This window comes from Elephas maximus, chromosome 12 (assembly GCF_024166365.1).
Source record: "Elephas maximus indicus isolate mEleMax1 chromosome 12, mEleMax1 primary haplotype, whole genome shotgun sequence".
NCBI lineage: Eukaryota > Metazoa > Chordata > Mammalia > Proboscidea > Elephantidae > Elephas > Elephas maximus.
The window spans coordinates 97091020-97113327 of NC_064830.1; the positions used below are offsets into that span (position 1 = coordinate 97091020).

Consider the following 22308-nt stretch of genomic DNA (forward strand, 5'->3'; position numbering starts at 1 on the left):
TGTATGCACACATTGTATGTGTGTGCATGTGTTTGTGTATGTGTGCATGTATGTGCACATGCAGGCATGTGTATGCGTGTGTGTGCGTGCGTGAGTACATGAGTGCTTGTGTGTATGTGTACATGCTTGTGAGCAGGGCTCCAGGGAGCCTGATTCCTCACCAGGCCAGGTCCAGGCATCCTGGGGTATGGAGAGAGGAGTGGTCCCTGGGCTGTGAGTTCCTGGCAGTCAGGCCACCCCCATCTCCCTGGGGGCTGGGCACAGAAGGGCCACTTTGGGACCCTCGAGTGACTGCCCTGAACTCCAGCCCTTGCAAGAGAGCCCGTGATGGAGATAAGCAGGGCTGTGGGGGGCAACTGCACTCTGTAACCACTGCGAGGAGACAGGCTTGCAAGTCTCCCACCTGGGGAGGCGCTCCCCCACCTCCCCGATTTGCGGGGACTCAGCCAAAGGCGGGTAGGCTCTCCTCAATGTCCCCTCCTTCTGAGGGCTCCAGGCAGAATCAGGGAGGGTGAGCATGAGTGTCAGGGGTCCACATGTGGGTTCCAGCTGGGGCTGTGTGGGGCTCCATGGGGACACAACTTCCCTAGGTGGGGAGTCTTTCCACCTACTCAGAAGTGAGGAAGCTCACATAGGCCCAGTCCAACCTCCTGAAGAAAGAGGAAGGAAAAATGTCTCCTGTCCCCAGCTGGGAGAAGGTGCCAGTCCTGAAAGGGCCACCTGGGCTCCACTGGCCCCTCCTCTCCCTTGGGTGCCATCTGCTGTATCTCCTGGAGACCCACTGTCTTGGTTTCATAGTGCTGCTGTAAACAGAAATAGCACAAGCGGGTGGTTTTAATGAACAGAATTTGATTTTCTCATAGTTTAGGAGGCTAGAAGTCTGAATTCAGGGCGCTGGCTCTAGGGGAGAGCTCTGTCTCTGTCAGCTCTGGGGGAAAACCCTTGTCTCAGCTTCTCTAGCTGGCCATCCTTGGAGGTCCTGGGCTTGTAGACTGGTTGGCCTCCATTGTCTTCAGATAGTGTTGGTCTCCCCCTGTGTCTGTCTTCTTCTGTGCCTAATCTACTCCTTTCATATCTCTGAAGTGATTGGTTTATCAGTACACACCCTGTACTGTTAAGGCCTCATTAACATAATAAAGAAAACCCTATTCCCAAATGGGATCACATCACAACACATCTTGTTGTTGTTAGATGCCTGAGTCCATTTTCCACTCACACGGACCCCACCATGTAACAGAGTACAACTGTCCCATAGGGTTTCCTAGACTGTAATCTTTATGCGAGCAGATTACCAAGTCTTTCTCCCTCCAAGCTGCCGCTGGATGGTTTCAAACTGTCAACCTTTCAGTTAGCAGCCAAGCACTTAACCATTGTGCCACCAGGGCTCCTTTCTACAGGTATGTTGTTATGTGCCATTGAGTTGGTTATAACTCATAGCGACCCCAAGTACAATAGAAGGAAATGCTGCCAGGTCCTGCACTATCCTCAAAATCGTTGCTGTATTTCAGTCCATTGATGCAGTCACTGTGTCAGTCCATCTCCTTGAGGGTCTTCCTCTTTTTTGCTGACCCTGTACTTTACAAAGCATGATGTCCTTCTCCAGGGATTGGTCCCTCCTGATAACATGCCCAAAGTACGTGAGATGAAAACTCTCACCATCCTGACTTCTAAGGAGCATTCTGGCAGTACTTCTTCCGAGACAGATTTGTTCATTCTTCTGACAGTCCATGGATTCAATATTCTTCGCCAATGCCATAATTCAAATACATCAGTTCTTCTATGGTCTTCCTTATTCATCGTCCAACTTTCGCATGCATATGAGGCAATTGAAAATACCATGGTTTGGGTCAGGTGCACCTTAATACTCACAGTGACATCTTTGCTTTTTTTTTTTTTTAACAGTTTAAAGAGGTCTTTGCCAGTGGATTTGCCCAATGCAATACATCATTTGATTTCCTGACTGCCGCTTCCATGGGCGTTGACTATGGATCCAAGTAAAATGAAATCCTTGACAACTTCAATATTTTCTCCGCTTTTCATGATGTTGTTTATGGGCCCAGTTGTGAGGATTTTTGTTTTCTTTAGGTTGGATGTAATCCATACTGAAGGCTGTGGTCTTTGATCTTCATCAGTAAGTGCTTCAAGTCCTCTTCACTTTCAGAAAGCAAGGTTGTGTCATCTGCGTATCGCAGGTTGTTCATGAGTCTTCCTCCAGTCCTGATGCCTCTTCCTTTATATAATCCAGCTTCTTGGATTATTTGCTCAACGTACAGATTGCGTAAGTATGGTGAAAGGATACAACCCCGATGCACACCTTTTCAGATTTTAAACCACGTAGTATCCCCTCGTTCTGTTTGATCGACTGCTTCTTGGTCTTTGTGTATACAGGTTCTGCATGAACACAATTAAGTGTTCTGGAATTCCCATTCTTTACAATGTTATCCATCATTTGCTATGATCAACACAGTTGAATGCCTCTGTGTAGTCAACAAAACATAAGTGAACATCTTCTTGGTATTCTCTGCTTTCAACCAAGATCCATCTGACATTAGCAATGATATCCCTTGTTCCATGTCATTTTCTGAATCTGGCTTAAATTTCTGACAGGTTCCCTGTCAATGTACTGCTGCAACCATTTTTAAATTATCTTCAGTAAAATTTTACTTGCATGTGATATTAATGATATCTTTCAATAATTTCTGCATTCTGTTGGATCACTTTTCTTTGAAATGGGCACAAATATGAATCACTTCCAGTTGGTTGTCTAGGTAGGATCTTTCAAATTTCTTGGCATAGATAAGTGAGCACTTCCAGTGCTGCATCTGTTCGTTGAAAGATCTCAGTTGGTAATCCGTCAGTTTCTGGAGCCTCGTTTTTTACCATTTCCTTCAGTGCAGCTTGGACGTCTTCCTTCGGTACCATTGGTTCTTGATCCTATGCCATATGGCTGAATGCCAACCAGTTCTTTTTGGTACAGTAACTCTGGGATTCCTTCTATCTTTTGATGCTTCCTGCATTGTTGAGTATTTTGCCCATAGAATTCTCCAATATTGCAACTGGAGGCTTGTATTTTTTCTTCGGTTCTTTCAGCTTGAGAAATGCCAAGCATGTTTTTCCCTGTTGGTTTTCCAACTCCAGGTCTTTGCAGATTTCATCATAATACTTTAATTTGTCTTCTCAAGCCACCCTTTGAAATCCATCCAGCTTTTTAACTTTATCATTGCTTCCTTTTGCTTTAGCTACTCGATGTTCAAGAGCAAGTTTCAGAGTCTCTTCTGACACCCATTTTGGCCTTTTCTTCCTTTCCTGACTTTTTAATGACCTTTTGCTTTCTTCATGTATGATCTCCTTGATGTCATTCCACACAACTCATCTGGTCTTAGGTCATTAGTGTTCAATCCATCAAATCTGTTCTTGAGATGATCTCTAATTTCAGGTGGAATATATTCAAGGTCGTACTTTGGTTCTCAGGGACTTGTTTTAATTTTCTTCAGATTCAAATTGAGCCTTGTGCTGACTGATGATATTGAGCTTCTCCATTGTCTCTTTCCACAGATGCAGCCAATTTGACTCCTGTGTATTCCATCTGGTGAGGTCCATGTGTATAGTTGCCGTTCATGTTGTCGAAAAGAGGCGTTTCCAGTGAATAAGTCGTTGGGTCTTACAGAATTCTATCATGCAATCTTGAGTGTTGTTTCTATCACTAAGGCTATATTTTCCAACTACTGATCCTTCTTCTAGGTATAGGGGTTATGATTTTCAACACATATTTTTGGGGGGCGCAATTCAATCCCTGACACCCAGCAAGTCCCAGGGATCTGCCCTCCGCGTAGTGTCTCCCGCAGGCCTGGGCAGAGATAGCTGTGACGCTGACAGTGACAAAGGTGACGGTGATGTCTCTGTGTGTCCCTCCCCTTCCCCTGCTGCAGGGTGCTGATGGGCCTTGGGGGTGTTTATGTCCACCCCTCGCTGACGACGTGACGAAGTCTAGCTGCACGGGCCCACCACCCAGTCTCCATCTGCAGGGAGCAGCCCAAAGGAAGGTTCTGGGAGACACTGTGGCTGTGCCCTGGGTGGCTCATGGGCAGCACGGGGGCTCCCGGGAGTGGTCATGCTACAGTGTAGGCCTGCCCAGGAGTTCAGCTTCGGCCCCCGTGCACTGAAGGATGCCCTGGTGTCCACCGATGCAGCCTTGCGGCAGCTCTATGCCACAGCCTTCTCCCCAGCAGAGCGGCTCTTCCTCGCTGAAGCCTACAACCCCCAGGGGACAATCTTCTGCTCCCTGCAGATCCGCACAGCCTCTGACTGGCTCCTGAGCCGCCCGGAGGCCCCCGAGGACTTCCAGGCCTTCTACCAGTCCCTGCTGCACCGGAAGCAGAGCCCAGGCCGGAAACACATCTACCTACAGCCCATAGGTACCAGGTGGGGCTGGGGCAGCGAAGCCCACTTCCCGCAGGGGCAGCCAGTGGGCAGTGAGCTGAGAGGGGGCATCCTGGAGCTGCAGGACCCAGCCGGAGAGGGTGAGGGTCTCCATACAGTACAAGGCTGGGGCAGGGGCTATGCATGGGATCCACAGGACTGACATGGGGGAAGGCAGCTCTGGCCGTGTCTGAGATCGGGGACCAGTGACAGGGAGGCGTTGCAAGGCTCTAAGCGCTCCGCTCACCCCATTTCTGACTCTGTGTATTGAAATCCAGGCCTGGAATTGGTTACAGTGGCAGTGTCAGGCACAGATGCTGCCTATCCAGGTGTGCTCCCTTACAGCCACCACCCATGGGTGGTGTGCTTGATCCCTTCCTCTGCGGGGTGCTGGGGTTGGGACCAGCCCATTTTACACTTGAGGAAACCAAGGCTCAGAGCACTGGCTTGACCTGACATGGAGAGGTAGAGGCAGAATTTGAATGCAGGTCTCTTTGACCCTGAGGTTCACTGCAAGAGACTGGGCCTGGCCTAGAGGGGTCCCAGCATGGTCACTGATCCCCCAAGGCAGTGGGGACCCAGGCTTGAGAGGCTCTGCCCAGACGGAGGGGCCAAGACAGCAGGTACCTGCCTTCGGAAGGGAGCAGCTCAGCCAGGTTCGTGAAGCCTGCTGGCCAGGTGCTGGAGAGGACAAGGGCTGTGCTTTGGTACACCCGGGGTGGGTGGTGCAAGCCTGGCAGAAAGGGCCATGGGGGGTCTGCAGCACTTGGCTCTGGAGAGGCTCAACTTCTGCCTGAGAGATGCTCCAGAAAGTTCCCTCTCAGGCCAGTGGCCCAGATGGCAGGGCAGGGCTGGGTTCTGGCTGCCGTGCTCCTCAGTGGGCACTCCTCAGTCCCCCAACCCCAGGCATATCCTACCCCTGGAGCCCAAGTCCTGCGGCCCCCCCGCTCCTCCCCCTTCCACCCCACATCTAGCCTGCAGCCTCTGCAGACCCTGCCTCCTAGGAGCTCCCGGATCCCCACTGCTCTGCATTCCCCCACTGGCCACACAGCACTGTGCTGGTGTCTCAGACTCACACGTGCAGGCCCTTGGGCCTAGGGTTAAAATGCAGGTTCTGGAGGTCTAGGGTGGGGCCTGGGAGTCTGCATTCTAACCCACTCCCACATGCTGCTGGCCAGGGGTCCTTTGTCCAGCCTTGGTCAGGCTGTCACCCTGACCAATTCTGGGCTGGTTGTGTTGGGGACCTCACCGGCCCCTCATGGCTCTGGGAAGGCCTTGCTTGCTGCCCAGTCTCATCCTGTACCACCTCGATGTCATTCTCTGCTCCAGCCAGATTGGCTTTGGTCAGTGATGAAACCCGGCATGCTGTCTCCAATCTGCTGGCTCCTGCCACCGCCTGTATCACTTGCCCTTACCTGAAGGAGTCCCTGGGTGGTGCATATGATTAAGTACTTGGCTACTAACTGAAAGGTTGGTGGTTCGAATACACCCAGAGGCACCTCAGAAGAAAGGACTGGCAGTCTACTTCTGAAAAATCAGTCATTGAAAACTCTATGGAGCTTAGTTCTACTTTGACATACAAGGGATTGCCATGAGTTGGAATGAACTTGACAGCAACTGGTTTACCACAATTAAAAAAACACAAAGATGAAAAATGGAAGACTGGATTTGTATCTACCTCACCCTCTGTGGTTTGCCAACTCTTGTAGTCAAACCTGGTCCTCACCTGGTCAGCTCGAATGTTTGTAGACTTCACCTATAAGTCTCTACCTCAGGGGACTCGTGGGCATTGGATAAGTCACCAACCATTCCCCTGAACACTTTGTCTCTCAGACCAATCGTCACATCTGATTGTACACGTGGTCCCCTACTTATGATGGTGTTCCGTTCTGATGACACTATCATAGGTCGGTTCCGACATAAGTTGAATACTGCATTATTTTTAGTTTTCATTGTTATTGCCTTTTATTGTCAGTGTCTGTATAAATCTGATCTTTGTCTTTGGGAGTTGGAAACATTCCATATAAACTTAGAGATATGATGATACCAGCAAATTAAGTACTGCCACATTGTATGTAGTACATATTACTAACAGTAAGGTGTATTAAAACAACACAAAATGGATGGTCGTAAAGGTAGTTGGTCAAAACTTGAATATGTCATTAAGCTGGGACTTCCTGTAGTTACTTGTTCCTTCATCTGGGTGTGGACTTCTCTCTTTCCTCCTTTTTTGCCCTTATAAGAAGAGGTTTGCTGATGTTTCTTTCCTGGAGGGCAGGCCCACGTTGGCCTTGTTCTCTCAGCTGGCCTCCTGGGGGAGGATCCTGGGCAGGCAGTGGGCTCTGTGGGTGGGTGATGGTGGGCACAGCAGACCAACGGAGCTGCTCTGCCCACAGATCTGAGTGAGGGGCCGGTGGGATGCCCACTGCTGGACAGTGTGCGGAGCTGCACCGAGGCCTTCTTCCTGGGCCTGAGGGTCAAGTGCCTCCCCTTGGTGGCGGCCACGTCCATCCACTGCTCCTCACGCCCCAGGAGGGACTCAGACCGGCTCCAGTTCCACACAGGTGGGTGAGTCAAGGCTACTGTTCAGGGGAAGGCAGGATGGGTCTCCCTCACTTAGAAAGAGTCTCTCTCCAGAAGGCCAAAGGTGAGAAGGAGGAACTCAGGAGGGTTGTCTTAGTCTAGGTTCTCTAGAGGAGGAAAACCAGTGAGATATGCGTGCGTGCGTGCGTGCGTGCGTGCGTGCGTGCTTGTGTGGAGAGAGAGGGAGGGAGGAAGGGAGATATTTACTTCAAGGAAATGGCTCAAGCAATTCTGGGGGCTGGCAAGTCTCAAATCTACAGGTCAGGTGGCAGACTGGAAACTTCTGCAGACTTACGTCCCAGGAACTGGAGGTCAGGCAAGGAGAAAAGTGCAGGGTAAAGAGAGAGGGAGCTTTCCAGAACATCCAATTATATACTGGAGGCAGGCCACACCCCCAGGGAAACTCCCTTTCAACTGATTGGCTGCTCACAGATCACATCATGGAAGATGATTACATTATATTACATTATAGAGGAGCACCCAGTCCAGTGTCTGCCAAACCACTGAGAATCACAGCCCAGCCGAGTGGACACATAACATTGACCATCACAAGATTGCATACTTTTTCTTGGGGAAGGGGGAACATTTATTTCCCAACCTTTTGAAAAGAAAGACTACTGAAACAAGGAGCCCTTTCTCTCCCAGAATAGTGGTGACTTGACCATGGAGCCCACTGTCCACTAGAAAACTCTGAGCAGGCAGAGCAGGTGAAGTGAGCCCTTTTAAGGACACTCAGCATCTGTCCAGGCTTTTGTCCTTGCAAAGCACTCTAGATGTGTCTAGAACACCTAGCCCACAATTCCTGGGGGTTAGTGGCAGCTGAAGAAGTGAGGCTGGGATGAAGCAGAGATTAACTAGAGGATCTCAGACATACAGAAGAACCAGAGACATATTTAAGGAGGTCCCTAAGAAGGGCCCGAGGCTGTATCTGTGTGTGATCGATGCTGGATCTGGAATGAGTAGAGTGATTTATCAGCTCTAGGAAATTCTCAGCCATTGTCTCTTCATTTAGTGCCTCTGCTCCATTCTCTTTCTCCCCTCCTGGGACCCCAGCTGGGTGTATATTAATCCTTCTTACTCTCTGTTCTCGATCTCCTTCTCCTCCTCTCTCTCTGTATTTTTCACGTTTTTTACCATTCGTGCTTTATTCTCATCTTCCAGTTTACTAATTCTCACTTTAACTGTAGCTAATACTGTTAGGAGCCCTGGTGGTACAACAGTTCAGTGCTCAGCTGCTAACCAAAAGTTGCCAGTTCAAATCCACCCAGAAGCTCCACAGAAGAAAGACTTGGTGATCTGCTCTTGTAAAGATGACAGCCTAGAAAACCCTGTGAGGCAGTTCTGTTGTGTCACAAGGGGTCGCTATGAGTCAAAAATTGACTTGACGGCACCTAACAACAACAACAATGTGGTATTAAGCCCATATATTGAGTTCCTGATTTCAGTTATCATGTTTTTCAGCTCTACAGTTCCCAGTGGATTCCCTTACAAATTAACAGCATCACTTTTTGTAGTTTTCAATTCCCTGCTAAAAATTTCAAGCTCAACATTTAAGTCCATGAATATAGTTGCTTTACCATGTCTATATCTGATGATTTCACTCTTTAAAGTGCCCGTGTGGCTATTTTGTTGTTTCAGCTAATTCTATCTCAGTTATCTGGTCTCATTGTGTGTCTTGTTATTTTTTATCAGTAGCTGGACATTTTCTTTGAAGAATCAGTTAAAGTTTTGAAAGGACTTTGTGGCCTTTCAGAAGAAAGATATTACCTTTCTCCAGAGGGAAAATATCTTTCCCTCTGATGGGTACCTTAGGGCATTGCCAGTCTGGGATGAAGACATGAAGCTTCTCTGGGTCTCTCTAGTGACCTGCGGGAATACAGCCTGCATCCCTCCCAGGGTGCCCAGTTCTTTGGGGTAGCAGCCAGAGTAGGGGGTGTGTCTTTAGGGCCACCCTGCCTCGTCCGTCTCAGAAACAGCTCAGGTTTGCCTTTTTGAGCTCTAACATTCTTCCTGTTTCTATTTGCTTGTTAGGTCTTAAAAAAGTCAGGTTTAATAAGGTATAATTTACATATGGTAAAATTGATCCTTTTTAGTGTACAGTTCTATGAGTTTTGATAAATGCATATAGTCACGTAGCTACCACCATAACTAAGACATAGAACAATGCCACCATGCCCAAAGATTTCCTCAGTGTCACTAGAGGTTTTAAGAAATTGTTCTTTGTTTTTCTCTTGGTTTGTCTGATTATCCTTCACAGGAGGGTTGGTCTAAATTCCCTAGTGTGCCATTACAGGAAGCAGCCAGCACTGAGTTTTCAGGGTTGATAGGCACTACCTGGCCAGGGTGGGGTATCATCCAGATGGTGGCATGTTCCTTTTCTATGTCCCTGTCTTCAGGTTTGGTCACTCTGAGAACCAGCCTGCACCTGAGGCAGAACCTTAGCCTGCAGGCTCCCCCAGCCCTCCCTGAGGGTTGGAGTGGGGCACAGGGAGCTGTGTGGCCCTCTGGGTATTTAGCCTCAAAAGCAGGGCCTGAGATTCCTGCTTCTCAGAGGGCTGAGCTCCCAACTCCTTCACCCTCTCCTACATTCCACTTGAGGTGCCATCACACCTGTTATTGCTTCTATCTGACTGGTGTCCCTGGGAGACAAGGGGGAAATCAAGTCTTCATCCTACCCACTCCAACTGTACTTTGGAGATCTCCAGCACTGAGTTGCATAAAAGCTTCATGCCTGTGCTTTTGATATAGTTAAAACAACTTAGGAAGTTTCAAAAGGCAGATAGAACCCAGAAGTTAAGCTAGGTTAAATTCTTGTGGTCAGATTGATTTAGACCGTCATCATCATCATCACCATAACATCATCATCACCACCATCATTATCATCACCATCAACATCATCATCACCACTATCACCGCCATCCTGCTCCTCCTCACCATCAACATCATCGTCATCACTACCACCATCACCACCACCCTCATCATCATCACTACCACCATCATCACCACCACCATCATCACCATCATCACTACCACCATCAACACCTTCATCATCACCTTAACAGTGAAAATTGCTTGGCCTCTCCTCCATAATCTCAGCCACTCATTCCCAAGGTCACAACCTAGACCTATGCTGTCCAGGACAGTAGCCACTGGCCACATGTGGCTGTTGAGCACGTAAAATGTGGCTGATCCAAAGTGAGACGTGCAGTAGTGAAAAATACACACCAGATTTTGGAAACTTAGTATGAAAAACAGAATGTAAAAAAATCCCACCAATACTTTTAAAATATTAGCTACATGTTAAATTGGTTTAAATAAAATTATTGTCAAAACCAATCTCACCTGTTTCTTTTTACTTTTTTAAATTGTGGCTACCAGAAAATTTAAACTCACATCTGTGGCTTATCTTCTGTTTCTATTGGACAGTGCTGCGCTTGACCTCATCATTACGAACAGTTGTATCATCTCCGTCATCAGGAATTTAAGCTCCTGCTCTAGAAGCACCTCTTCCAGTATTTCCAGCTCACTCTCTGTAGTACCCTGACTCTAACTATTCTTTGATTCCACCAGGGAGAACCCATTAATCCTATCACCTTCTCACTGTCCCTTATTCACCTCTGTCCTCGCTTCCGGCCTTACCAGACTTTGATTTCATGGTCCATCATAATAATCGCTCCCTTCATGTACACTCAACTCCCTTGCCCTCCTCTTCCTTCACAGTACATACCTGGTTAAATCCAACTTCCTCTCTACCCACGCAGCTCGAATACAACAGGAACAACTTGATGCATGACCATGAACCCAAGGGGGCCATTTATGGTGCCGGAACCCATTTCCACCTTCTCCTCTCTCCTCCAACCACCACCACCTCCTCCCTCTTTTCAGATGATAACTGCAATAGATTGAATTGTGTCCCCTAAAAAGATATGTTCAAGTCCTAACTCCAGGACCTGTGAACATGACCTTGCTTGAAATATGACGTTGTTTGAAGATATTATCGGTTAACATGAGGTCATACTGGAGTAGGGTGGGTCCTAATCCAATCTGAGTGTGTCCTTATATAAAGAGAAGAGACATAGACACACAGAGGGAAGGTGGCCATGTGATGACAGAGGTAGAGATTGGAGTGATGGCACCGTAAGCCAAGGAATGCCAGGAATCACCAGTCACCACCAGAAGCTGGAAAAGGCAAGTAAGGCTCTTCCCCTAGAGTCTTCCGAGGGAACATAGATCTGCTGACACCTCGATTTCAGACTTCTGGCTTCGAAAACTGGGAGACAATAAGTTTCTCTTGATTAAAGACACCCAGTTTGTGGTCCCTTTTGTTATGGCAGCTTCAGGAAACTAATACTCTTGTTTATTTTCCGTCTTCTAGGGGCCACCCACATTCCTTGGCTCATGGTCTCTTCCTCCATCTTCAAAGCCAGCAGTGGAACATCTTCACATCTCCCTCTGACCCTCTGCTTCCATCTTTACATCCCCTTTTCTGTTCTGACCCTCCTGCTCCCTCTTACAGCGACCCTTAGGATTTCACTGGGCCCACATGGACAGTCCAGGATCATCTCCCATCTCAAAATCTTTAACTGAACCATACCTGCAAAGTCCTTTTAACCATGGGAGGTACCATAGTCACAGTTTGGGGACTAGGACAGGGACGTGTTTGGGGCCATGATCCCCAACAGGCGCCAGTCCCGTGTGGCTGTGTCAGTACCTCCCCGTGAACACCGCCTTGTTGGCCCAGCTGCCTTTTCAGTGTCTACGCTCAGATGCCAATGGGCATCTCAGACTAAACATCCAGACCTCATTCCCCTTTCCCACACCTGTCCTTCCACTGTTGTCTCTACCTCCATCCTCCCACATTTCTGTGTGTCGTTTTTAAAAATAATTTATTTCATTTTTTGTTGTTAAAAATAGACACAGCAGAACATATACCAATTCAACAATTTCTACGTGTACAGTTCAGTGACACTGATTACATTCTTCAAGTTGTGCAACCACTCTCACCCTCCTTTTCTGAATTGTTCCTCTTCCATTAACATAAACTCACTGTCCCTTAAGCTTCCTATCTAACCTTTCGAGTTGCTATTGTCAATTTGATCCCATAAGATAGCTCTTCAGAAAAGCATGATGCTCAAGGCAGGTATTCTTTCCTAGTTAGGCTAAACTATTTTTTGCTTTAAAGAAGACTTCAGGGGATATTTTTGGCTTAAGGTTTTAGAGATTATCTCAGGGCAATAGTTTACGGTGTTCACCTGCCCTCCATGGCTCCAGAAAGTCTGGATTACATGAGATGTGTGTTGTCTTTGGCCCCTCTCTTCCACATGGCACGTCCAACGCACCAGCAAATTCTATTGGCTCTGTCCTCCAAATTGGGTCACTTTTTATCCTCTTCATTGCTGCCACCAGGACCCAGTCAGCACATTTCTCACCTGGCCTATTACAGTGGTCTCCCTCAGACCTCCACATGCACCTTCCGGTCTGTTTTCAGCACAGTAGGAGCGATATACCCAGGCCGGTGCAGGACACTGGCTCAGAGGAGGCCCCCTCAGCACCCCCAACCTCACGTCTGCCTCCTCTGCCCCTCACTCACCCTCCTGATGTGCTGAACCTGTGCTGCACGTCCTCGTTCAAGTGTGACTTTCTCAGGAGGCCGTCCAGACGACCTTCCTTAAAAGGACAACCCAGACCCTCTTCTGCCTGCAATTCCCTTCTCCCTCCTTTGTGTTTCTCCATCAGGTTGATCATCCCCTGGCATCCTGCATGTTTTACTTGTGTCCTCTCTCCCTCCCAACTACAAGCTCATGAAGGCTCTGGCTTGTCTGTCTCGTTCACTGCTATAACCCAGCCTGTAGAAGTGTGCCTGGTATGCTGAAGGTGCTCAATAAATGTTTGTTGGTGTGTGGATGGTACTTAATAAATGTTTGTTGGCAGGCTGAAGGTGCTCAATAAGTGTTTGTTGGGCACATGAAAGGTGTTCAACAAGTGTTTGTTGGCCTGCTGAAGGTGCCCCACAAGTGTTTGTTGGGACTGCTCAAAGTACTCAAGTGTTTATTGAATGAGGTAACCGATGGACTGTGGCAGGCGTGGTGTTGAGAGTGTTCTGCTCTTTGTCTCAGTGCATCCTCACAACAGCCCTCTGGGAGAGGAATTATTAGCATCTTTCCCATGTAAAGTTGAGGAAACTGAGACCCCAGGAAGTTACACACCTGCCCAAATTCTTGCTGGCCTGATTCAAAGCACAGGCACTTGCTCTACCTGGTACAGCTTTCCGCTGAGTTCTCTGCCTCTGACTAAAGGTCTCTGGCAGAATGTCACCGTCACTGGCTTGGGTCTGACGTTGAGGAGGGGTGGTCTGGGTGGAGAAAGAGGGAATTTGCAGAGTGGGCCTGCCCAGAGCGCAAGGAGCTAGGAAGTCAGCTGACGTTAATGGTTGCTGTGGTGGGGAGGCTGGCGTGCCTGCAGCGGAGGCCAGAGCCGGGGCTAGAAGCTGGCCCCAGTCTCCCCTGACTCTGTGCCCTCAGACGGCGTACTCTCCTTCCTGAAGAGCCACAAGCCAGACGACGCGCTCTGCGTGCTGGGCCTCACGCTGTCGGACCTGTACCCCCGTGAGAGCTGGAGCTTCACCTTTAGCAAGTTCCTCCCCGGGCACGGTGAGCTGGTGCAGCCCTGCCTGGGAGAGTGCCCACCTGGCCCCCCGGGCCCGGGCTTGTGGGGACCCTATGCCCCCTTCAGTCATGCGTGAGGAGAGGTCACCCCTCGTCACTCCCACTCCACACTCCGCTCCAGCGGAAGCTGATGTGCATATGAGAACAGCCTCTCTGAATGGCAGGCCCCACATTCCAGCTCCTTCTGGGCAATGGCTGTTCCCCAGGGGGGCAGAGCAGACCTGGGAGTCTGTGCCTGGGCTGCCTCCACAGGGCATGATGGCCAGGCAGAGAGGAAGGGACGGCTTTGACCTTGGCCCCCTTCCCTCTGCCTCTCCCCAGAGGTGGGTGTCTGCAGCTTTGCCCGGTTCTCAGGGGAGTTCCTGCAGCCGGAGCCTGGTTCCTCTGACCCTGTCCCAGCGGAGGTGGCTGTGGGGGACCCCAAAGCCCCTGTGCAGGAGAGGGGCCGGACACAGAGCTTCAGCACCCTGGGGATGGTCCAGTGCTGCAAGGTGAGCGTGGCTGGGCCTCAGTGGGTGGGGCAGAGTGGAGGCTGCTTTGCAGACCATAATTAGAGAAGTTGGGGGGCAGGAGTGGGGCGAGAGGGCTGAGCTCAGGGAAGTTACTAAGGACGTAGAGTCAGATGGAGGAAGGAGCTGGTACCCATGTGCCCTCTGTACCAGGCCGGTCACAGCCTCATTCCACCCATCCTCTCCACAAGGAGGGCGCCCCCTCCTTCTACTAGTGGGGACACCGAGGCACAGGGACGCCAAGTCATTTGCCCAAGGTCACGGAGCTGTTGAGTGGCAGAGCTGGGGTCTGAACCCGCATGTGTCTGATCCCAAAGCCCCCACCCTGCGTGGCTTCCCAGAGTGGACCACGTGGCTCACTTGCCTGCCCAGAATGAGCCTCAGGTGTGGCCAGCAGTGTAAGCGACATTGTCATTGGTTCCCTGGGGGCTGGGCTGGGGGTGGCAACCTGATCACTCCTGACTACCTGGACCCTCAGCTTGGGGCTGTTCATCTTCCGGGCTGCAGGTGTCTCAGGGGTGGACTACATGGTCTAGGGTCAAGGCTGCAAGGGCTGTGGTGGTCTCTTCGCAGGTCACGTGTCACGAGCTGTGCCACCTCCTGGGCCTGGGGAGCTGCCGCTGGCTGGGCTGCGTCATGCAGGGTGCGCTCAGCCTGGATGAAGCCCTGGGGCGGCCCCCTGACCTCTGCCCCATCTGCTTACGGAAGCTGCAGCACCTCCTGGGCTTCCGGCTCCTGGACAGGTACAAGGTGAGTTGACAGGTACCAGGTGAGTCGACAGGTACAACGTGAGCTCACAGGTACTAGGTGAGTCAATAGGTACCAACCAGGTGAGTCGCTTTGCTCTGGCTGCAGGGATGGCGGGCAGGGTGGGGAGTACTCCTGAGCCCTGGCCGGTCCATGCTCACTGTGAGCAGAGAAACAGAGGGAAATGAATGTGCCTCCTCTGTAAACTGTTGAGTCCTGGTGGTGTGGAGCCCCAGTGGAGTTAAAAGACTGGGACGACGTGGGGAGTCTTCACCCTCAGCAATCACGATTCTTATAGCTAAAGATCCCAACTTCCAGCCTGTCTTAGCCTGGGTTCTCCAGAGGAGAAAAACCAGTGACACGTATATATAAATACAGAGAGATTTACTTCAAGGAAATGGCTCTTACGATTGCAGGGGGCTGGTAAGTCCCAAATCCATAGGTCAGGTGGCAGGCTGGAGGCCTCTGCTGGCTCATGGGGTTGCAGGGGCTGGCAGATCCAAAATCTGCAGGTCAGACAGCAGGCCAGAGACTTCTGCTTGCTTACGTCCCAGGAACCAGAGGTCAGGTGATAGCAAGAGTGCAGGGTTGGGAGAGAAAGCAAGCTTTGTCAGAACAGCCATTTATATACCGGAGGCAGATCACAGACCCAAGGAAACTCTCTTTTGAACTCATTGGCTGATTGCATCAGATCACATCATGGAAGGTAATTACATTATATTACATTACGGAGGAGCACCCAGTCCAGTGTCTGCCAAACCACTGAGAATCACAGCCTAGCCAATTGACACAGAGCATTAATGATTATACAGCCCCATCTGCCCTTAATCCAGACAGGATGGTGGCCTCCAAGGAGCAGGGAGGGACTAGAAGCAGGGAGAAGTGAGTTCCTGAAATAGGAAGCACTTGGTGCTCATCAGCTTCCTGCTGAGCTGGCCCGGGTCCAGGGTCTTTGTTTCCAGTTGGCCATCCTGCGTGGTCACTTAGTGCCCTCAGCGCAATGAATTGGCACATAACCTGCTTGTACTCAAGAGCACGGAAATCCTTTGCATGGTCGACCAGGCAGCCAGGAAGGGAAAGCTAGGGTCCCTTCAAGCCCCAAAGCTCTTCACTCACACCAAGCCCACCGAGGTCCTTTGTGGGTAGAGCCCCCCGCATCAGGTCCTGGGAGCTCCTGTGTGTCATGTTGGACAGTTGCCTTTTGGAACTTGGTCAGCACTAGGGGAAAATGGGCCCTCTTCATACCCTCTGGAGTCCCTCAGTGAATGCGCTTGGCTGCTAACCCAAAGGCTGGAGGTTCGAGTCCACCCAGAGTTACCTTGGAAGAAAGGCCTGGTGATCTACTTCCAAAAAATCAGCCACTGAGAACCCCGTGGAGCACAGTTCTATTCTGACACACATGGGGGCGCCAGGAGTTGGAATCCACTCCACCATGGCAGCTGGTTTTATGGTTACTGTAGATCATGGACTTCAGTTAGCGATAATGTGTCCGTATTGGTTCCTCAAATGTAACAAATGTGTCAGGGATGCAAGACATTAATAATAGGAGAAACTGTGCAGGGGGAGAGAGGACATATGGGAACTCTGTACTTTCTGCACAATTTTTCTGTAAACCTAAAACTGTTTTAAGGAGCCTTGGAGGTGCAATGGTTAAGTGCCCAGCTGCTAACCAACAGGTCTGCTGTTCAAACCCACCCAGCAGCTCTGTGGGAGAAAAGACTTGGCGATCTGTTCCTGTAAAGATTACAGCCTAGGAAACCCTACGGGCAGTTCTACTTTGTCATATCCATGGCACACAGCAACAAGAACAAAACTACTCTAAAAAAAAAAAAAAAAAAGTCCATTAAATGTAAAATCACAATAATGGCCAGTATTTACTTCTGCACTTGTATTTACTCATGCCGACTCTCACATTGTAAGAGCAACTGCATTGGTCTTCAGCATCCCAGCTTGCTTTCTTCTTTCCCCACGGCTTTCACTGATACACGGATCCCTGCTGCCCAGGAGAGCAGGAGACTCACGTTAGACAAACAGGTGTTTGTGTCTTGCTACAACAGAGCCTCTTGGGGCTGAGCAGTGTGGCAATGCTGCCCTCTACTGTCTGCATGGGGAATTACCTGGCTGGGGGCAGTGGCACCAGTTGGCAGTTGGAGGAGCTGGGTCACCATGCCCACTGTGCAGAAAGAACAAACTTATTGACGTGGGAAGATTTATTTACAAACTCAGAAACGATACCCTAAGTTCAGGGTTCAAAGGCAAGTGACTTATTTTTTTTACAAACCCATCTTTGGTTGAATAGACCAAGTTAGTTTTCATTTGAATAAAGACTCAAGGCCTTTCCACCAAATTGCTTTGGTTTAAAATTTTTTTTAATAGGCTTTATTTTTCAGAGCAAGGAGCCCTGGTCGCCCAGGGGCTAAGCGCTTGGGTGCCAACCAAAAGGTTGGTGGTTTGAACCCATCCAATGGCTCCGTAGGAGATAGACCTGGTGACCTGCTCCTGTAAAGATTACAGCCTAGAAAATCCTGTGGGGCAGTTCTGCCATGTCACATGGGGTGGCTATGAATTAGAATTGATTCAATGGCACACAACAACATTTTTTAGAGAGGCTTTAGGTTTACAGAAAAATTGCACACAAAGTACAGACAGTTCCTAGATTTGTTCAGCGATGCAACGAGTAAAGTGGAAGGACACAGCCTGCCCCACACCTTTGCCGGTTTTGAACCTTGTCCGCCAAGGCTGGCTGCTGGTACTGAGTGTAGAGTTAGGGGCGTGTGGTAAGGTCTCAGTCCTGAGAGCTGCTGGCATCCTCGTTCCTGTGGAGCACAGTTCTACTCTGACATACATGGGGTTGCCATGAGTCAGAATCGACTCGATGGTAACGGGTTCGGTTTCCTGGTATTGCCCTCCTGTTGCTGTGTGATGTGTGTCAAAGGCTGGCTCTGGTTTGCAAAAAGTTTGGGATTTCTCATTCTGTGACCTTCACCTGGGGCCTTACTCAACTAGTTCTGACATGAACTTTGATAACTTATTTACTCCCCTCTTTCTCTCTCACCCACATGCCCTGCACCTCAGTTGGGAAGGTGTGTCCGCTGCCGTTGACTCTGACTCCTGGCAATCTCACATGTGTCAGAGGAGAAATGTGCTCTACAGGGTTTTCAATTGTTGATTTTTTGGAAGTAGATCACCAGGCCCTTCTTCCGAGGCACCTCTGGGTAGACTCGAATCTCCAACCTTTCATTTAACAATGAGCACATTAACTCTTTGCTGCAAATGGTTTGCACCACCCAGAGTGCTCCCCCAAATGGTCAGGCCCATACCCTTCCTCCCCCGTGAGCTTGGTTTCAGGGAACTGTGGAGGGGCTTTCTGGAGAAGACCAGGAGGAGACACTCCAGTCCCCAGAGAGGGGAGGGCTCTGGGGAGCCCAGGAGGTTTGCCAGTGTTCCTGGCTGTTGTACATAGGGTGAAGTGCAGGTGTGGCCCTGCCATTGACTCTGTCCCTTGTCACTGGGACACTCCTGACCAGTCACAGATGCCAGAGACATGATTGAGGCCTGGCCAGCAAAAGTCTCTACCATCTGTTGTGCCTATCGGCAGTGAGGCAGTACATGCCCTTTGAGAGAGAACAAGCCGTCTGCAGGGTCTGCCCATTTCCATAGTGTAAGTGCTCCCAGCGCTCTGACTTCAGACTCCCCACGTAACGCTGCTGCAGGCAGAGTGGGGACAGGTGCGCAGCCACCCACCGCTAGGTGGTAGATCCACCACACAGGCGCGACTGTGATAGTGACCTCAGGAGCAGTCATAGTAAAACGTAGTGAAAATTACTAGGATGTGATATGTTCTAAGCATTTATTACCTTTGTTATTAATATAATTTTTTATTTAAGTGTAATAAGTTTTATGCAATTTAACTTTGAACAATGATTGTATTGAACAATGGGCTTTCGAAAGTCCCTGAAAGCTGAACAGTGAGCTCTTGTGAGCTGGCACTCACATGGGCTCCAGGCCTCAGAAGCCACCCACCAAGGGAGACTAACCCGTCGCTTGCCCAACACTTGCCCCTTGGTAGCTGAGGACAGTGGGGTCCCCTTTCCTGAGGGGCCAGGCCTCAGGCAGGTCTCTGGTGGACAAAGTGACTCAACAGAGAGCTCAGCCCATGTCTCTCCCTTTCAGGAACTCTATGCCTGGACGCAGGCTGTGGTGGGGACCTGGCCCAGCTGGGAGGCGGCCGAGCGGTCAGGGTCAGAGGACACGCAGCCCCTCAGCACCGACTCGGGGCTGGGCAGCGAGAACGACTCAGAGGTCCTCACCAGCCTGTCGGAGCCCCTGACACCTGATGGGGGGGCTCCTGAGCTGGAGGCCACGGAGGGGCCGAGCCCAGCGGTGGACCTGGAGGGCCAGGCACCTCCGCCCAGGGGCCCCACTGAGCCCGTGGAGGCCCTCCAGGAGCATGGGCTCTGGCTGGCTGCCTGCATCCGGGCCCTGGAGAGGGAGGTGTCTGAGGAGGAGCTGGAGCGGCTGGACCAGGCTGTAGATGCTCTGTCCCGGTGGGAGCTGTTCACTGGGCAGCTCCCCACCAGTCGGCAGGCTCTGCCCAGCAGCCAGGACTGCTCGGGGCTGCGGAAGGCCCTGGGGGGCACGCTGTCGTCCTGGAGGAGGAAGCTCGGCTCAAGGAAGCTGGCCAAGGCAGAGTCACCCCCCTGCCGCTGGAGGCAGGAGGAGGATTAGCGGGGCAAGGCCATCTGTCCAATGTGGAAGGAGCCAGGGTCCCCTGACGCTGGCTGATAATCACAGTTCAGTGACAAGGGCCCTGCAGAGCCCCAGGGACTCAGGGACCCGTCTTCAAGAGAAGCTGGTGGAGCCATATCCTGAAATGGCTCTCGTGCAGCCCTGGGTCCCACCCACTCCCTCCAAGGCGCAGCCCACAGCCTGCAGCATGGCCTGCCAGCTCCCAAGGTGGAGATGGCCCAGGAGTCCCTGGGTCCAGCCCCAGCCCCCACAGGAAGCCCACGCTGGTGTCCCTCACTGTCAGGGTCTCCTTGTGGGCGGGACGGAGCCCCCGCCCTGCCTGCTGTGGCAGGGGAAACAGCATGGTTCTTTTTTCTCCCGGGCTGAGGCTTTGGGCCTGCTGAGTGAGTCCCTGTTGTTATTTATAGCTGGGGGCTCAGAGCTGCTGGGACAGGAGGGAGCCCCAGGCACTCTGCTCTGCCGCTGCAAACTCTTGGCTTCTGAGGCCATAAAGGGGTCTCAGCTCAAAGGAGGAGCTGGGTTTTGTTTCTATTGAAAATTCTCCCACCTTAAAAAATCAAAGGGCCACTTTCTGTGGCACTCCCAGCATTCTGACCCTTCGGGACTTCACACCAGGCATCTCAGTGACCAAGAGGCCCTGGGTGGGGCAAATGGTTCAGTGCCCAGCAGCTAACTGAAAGGTTGGAGGTTTGAACCCACACAGAGGGACCTCAGAAGAAAGGCCTGGTGGCCTACTTACGAAAAATCAGCCATTGGAAACCCTAAGGAGCACAGTCTTACTCTGACACACGTGGGGTCACCATGAGTCAGGTTGACTTGATGGCAACTGGCCCGTTTCTCCAAACAAGGTGCTGGAAAGGAGAATGTCCAGTCCCCAGGATTGAAGGGGCTGTAAGACACAGGCCCTTCTCCTCATTCCGGAGGCTGCTGCCTGCTGGGACTTCCGGAGGTAGAAAAACAGTTCAGATCTTGGGAGAGTCTTCGGAGGATCCTGCCTGCATGTGAGGATCAGCTGGGTCAGGGTGGTTGGCTAGTGCTCCAGTCATCCATGTCTTTACTCATTTTTGTCTAGCTCTCTCAGTAGCTGAGCAAGGGCCGTTAACATAGCCACCCATGACTGTGGAGATTCTTTTCTTCCTTTAGTTTTGTCAAGTTTTGGTTCATGTATCTGAAGCTCTATTATGTGGAGAAGGAGCTCTAGTGGTGCAGTGGTTCAAGTGCTCGACTGCTAACTGAAAGCTCGGCAGTTTGAACCGACCCAGTGGCTCCGAGGGAGAAAGACCTCGCGATCTGCTCCCGTAAAGATTACAGGGGGGACACACCTTGGGGCAGTTCTACTCTGTCCTATAGGGCCGCTGTGAGTCGGGATAGACAGCACACAACCACACACCGAATTATGTGCATATATACTCAATTGCTGTTTCCCTGATGAATGGACCCTTTTATCATTAGCAAATGTCCCTGTCTGCCCACAATGGCAGGGGCCCAGGGAGAGAAACTTCTGGCCTGACAGCAGAGTTCCTGTGGAGTGATGACGGTGGGCATCTCGGGCGTATTTTTGCCCCTCATCTGAAAGAGGCAAGAACAGGGCAGCTGATACATTGTGGAGGCAGTCTGTACAATTTGGGGGACCCTCTTTAAGAAAAACTACAAAATATGTGTAAAGTGAGAAGGGGCGCAGGCGAGTGAGAAACGCTACTTCCTTATAACTGCCTCGTAACGGTCAGGAGAGCTGGGTCCCAGTGCCAGCGGAACGCAAAGGAGGTGTCCGAATGTAGGGAAGCAAAGACGTGGCTCAGGAATCGAATGGTTACCTCAAGTCCACAATTCTTCTTGGCGTAGCCTTGAAGCGGCATTACAGTTGCCCAGGAGGTGACTGTGATGGAGTTAAGGGGAGAAGACAAAGGGCAAGGTCTTTCAGGAATGAACCCAGGGAGGATGTTGGCAGAGAGCACAATAAAACAACAGGAATCAGAAGGCCAGTGCCCTGGTTATCTATTGCTGTGAGCAGACCACGCAAAATGTAGTGGCTTAAAACACCAACAAATGTTCGTTTAGCAGCTGGGTCTGTTTTAGGCAGGACTGGCCAGGGAAGGTGTGTCCCTGCTGCCCGTTTAGGGCTGGGAGATGTGCCTCCAAGATGACCCACTCACATGGTGGGTCAGCTGTTGGCTGGGAGTGCAGCCGGGGCTGAGGGCTGGGGGCCTCCGTTTCCCTCCACAGGAGCCCCTCTGTGTGGCTTGGGCTCCCTCACAACATGGCAGCTGTGTTCCAAAGGCAAGTATACCCCAGAGAGAGAGCCAGGTGGAAGCTGGATTGCCTTGTAACTTAGCTTTGAAGTTTAGTAGCATCACCCCCGCCGTGCTCTAGGAAGGAAGTTGCAAATGCACACCCAGGTTCAAGGGAGGGGGCATGGATTTCACCTCTTAATGAAGGCATAGGAAGGTTCTGGAAAAGCACGTGAAATGGAACACCTTGTGCCATTTCTGAAAAACACCAACGGCTCCAGTCGCTGCTTGGGTTGACTATCACACCTGCTACGTGATCTTACTTCCAATTTCCTTTTCCTGTCTTACGCAAAAAACTAATCACGGGAGTAATTTAAGATTGAAGAGAGGCGACAAAAACAGAACAGC

At 50.7% G+C, this 22308-nt stretch overlaps 1 protein-coding gene across 4 annotated transcripts in view; it reads left to right on the plus strand.

Annotated features, from left to right (window-relative positions):
• AMZ1 (archaelysin family metallopeptidase 1) overlaps positions 1 to 22167 on the plus strand; it is a 48852-nt gene extending 26685 nt beyond the window's left edge. For all 4 annotated transcript variants that reach the window (XM_049903477.1, XM_049903474.1, XM_049903475.1 and 1 more), the window contains exons 2-7: positions 3930 to 4415; positions 6816 to 6983; positions 13524 to 13652; positions 13989 to 14158; positions 14750 to 14926; positions 19097 to 22167. In XM_049903477.1, the coding sequence (XP_049759434.1) occupies positions 4112 to 4415; positions 6816 to 6983; positions 13524 to 13652; positions 13989 to 14158; positions 14750 to 14926; positions 19097 to 19651 (1503 nt within the window). In that variant the 5' untranslated portion in view covers positions 3930 to 4111 and the 3' untranslated portion in view covers positions 19652 to 22167. The remainder of the gene's footprint in view (positions 1 to 3929; positions 4416 to 6815; positions 6984 to 13523; positions 13653 to 13988; positions 14159 to 14749; positions 14927 to 19096) is intronic.
• The last annotated feature ends 141 nt before the right edge of the window (positions 22168 to 22308 follow it).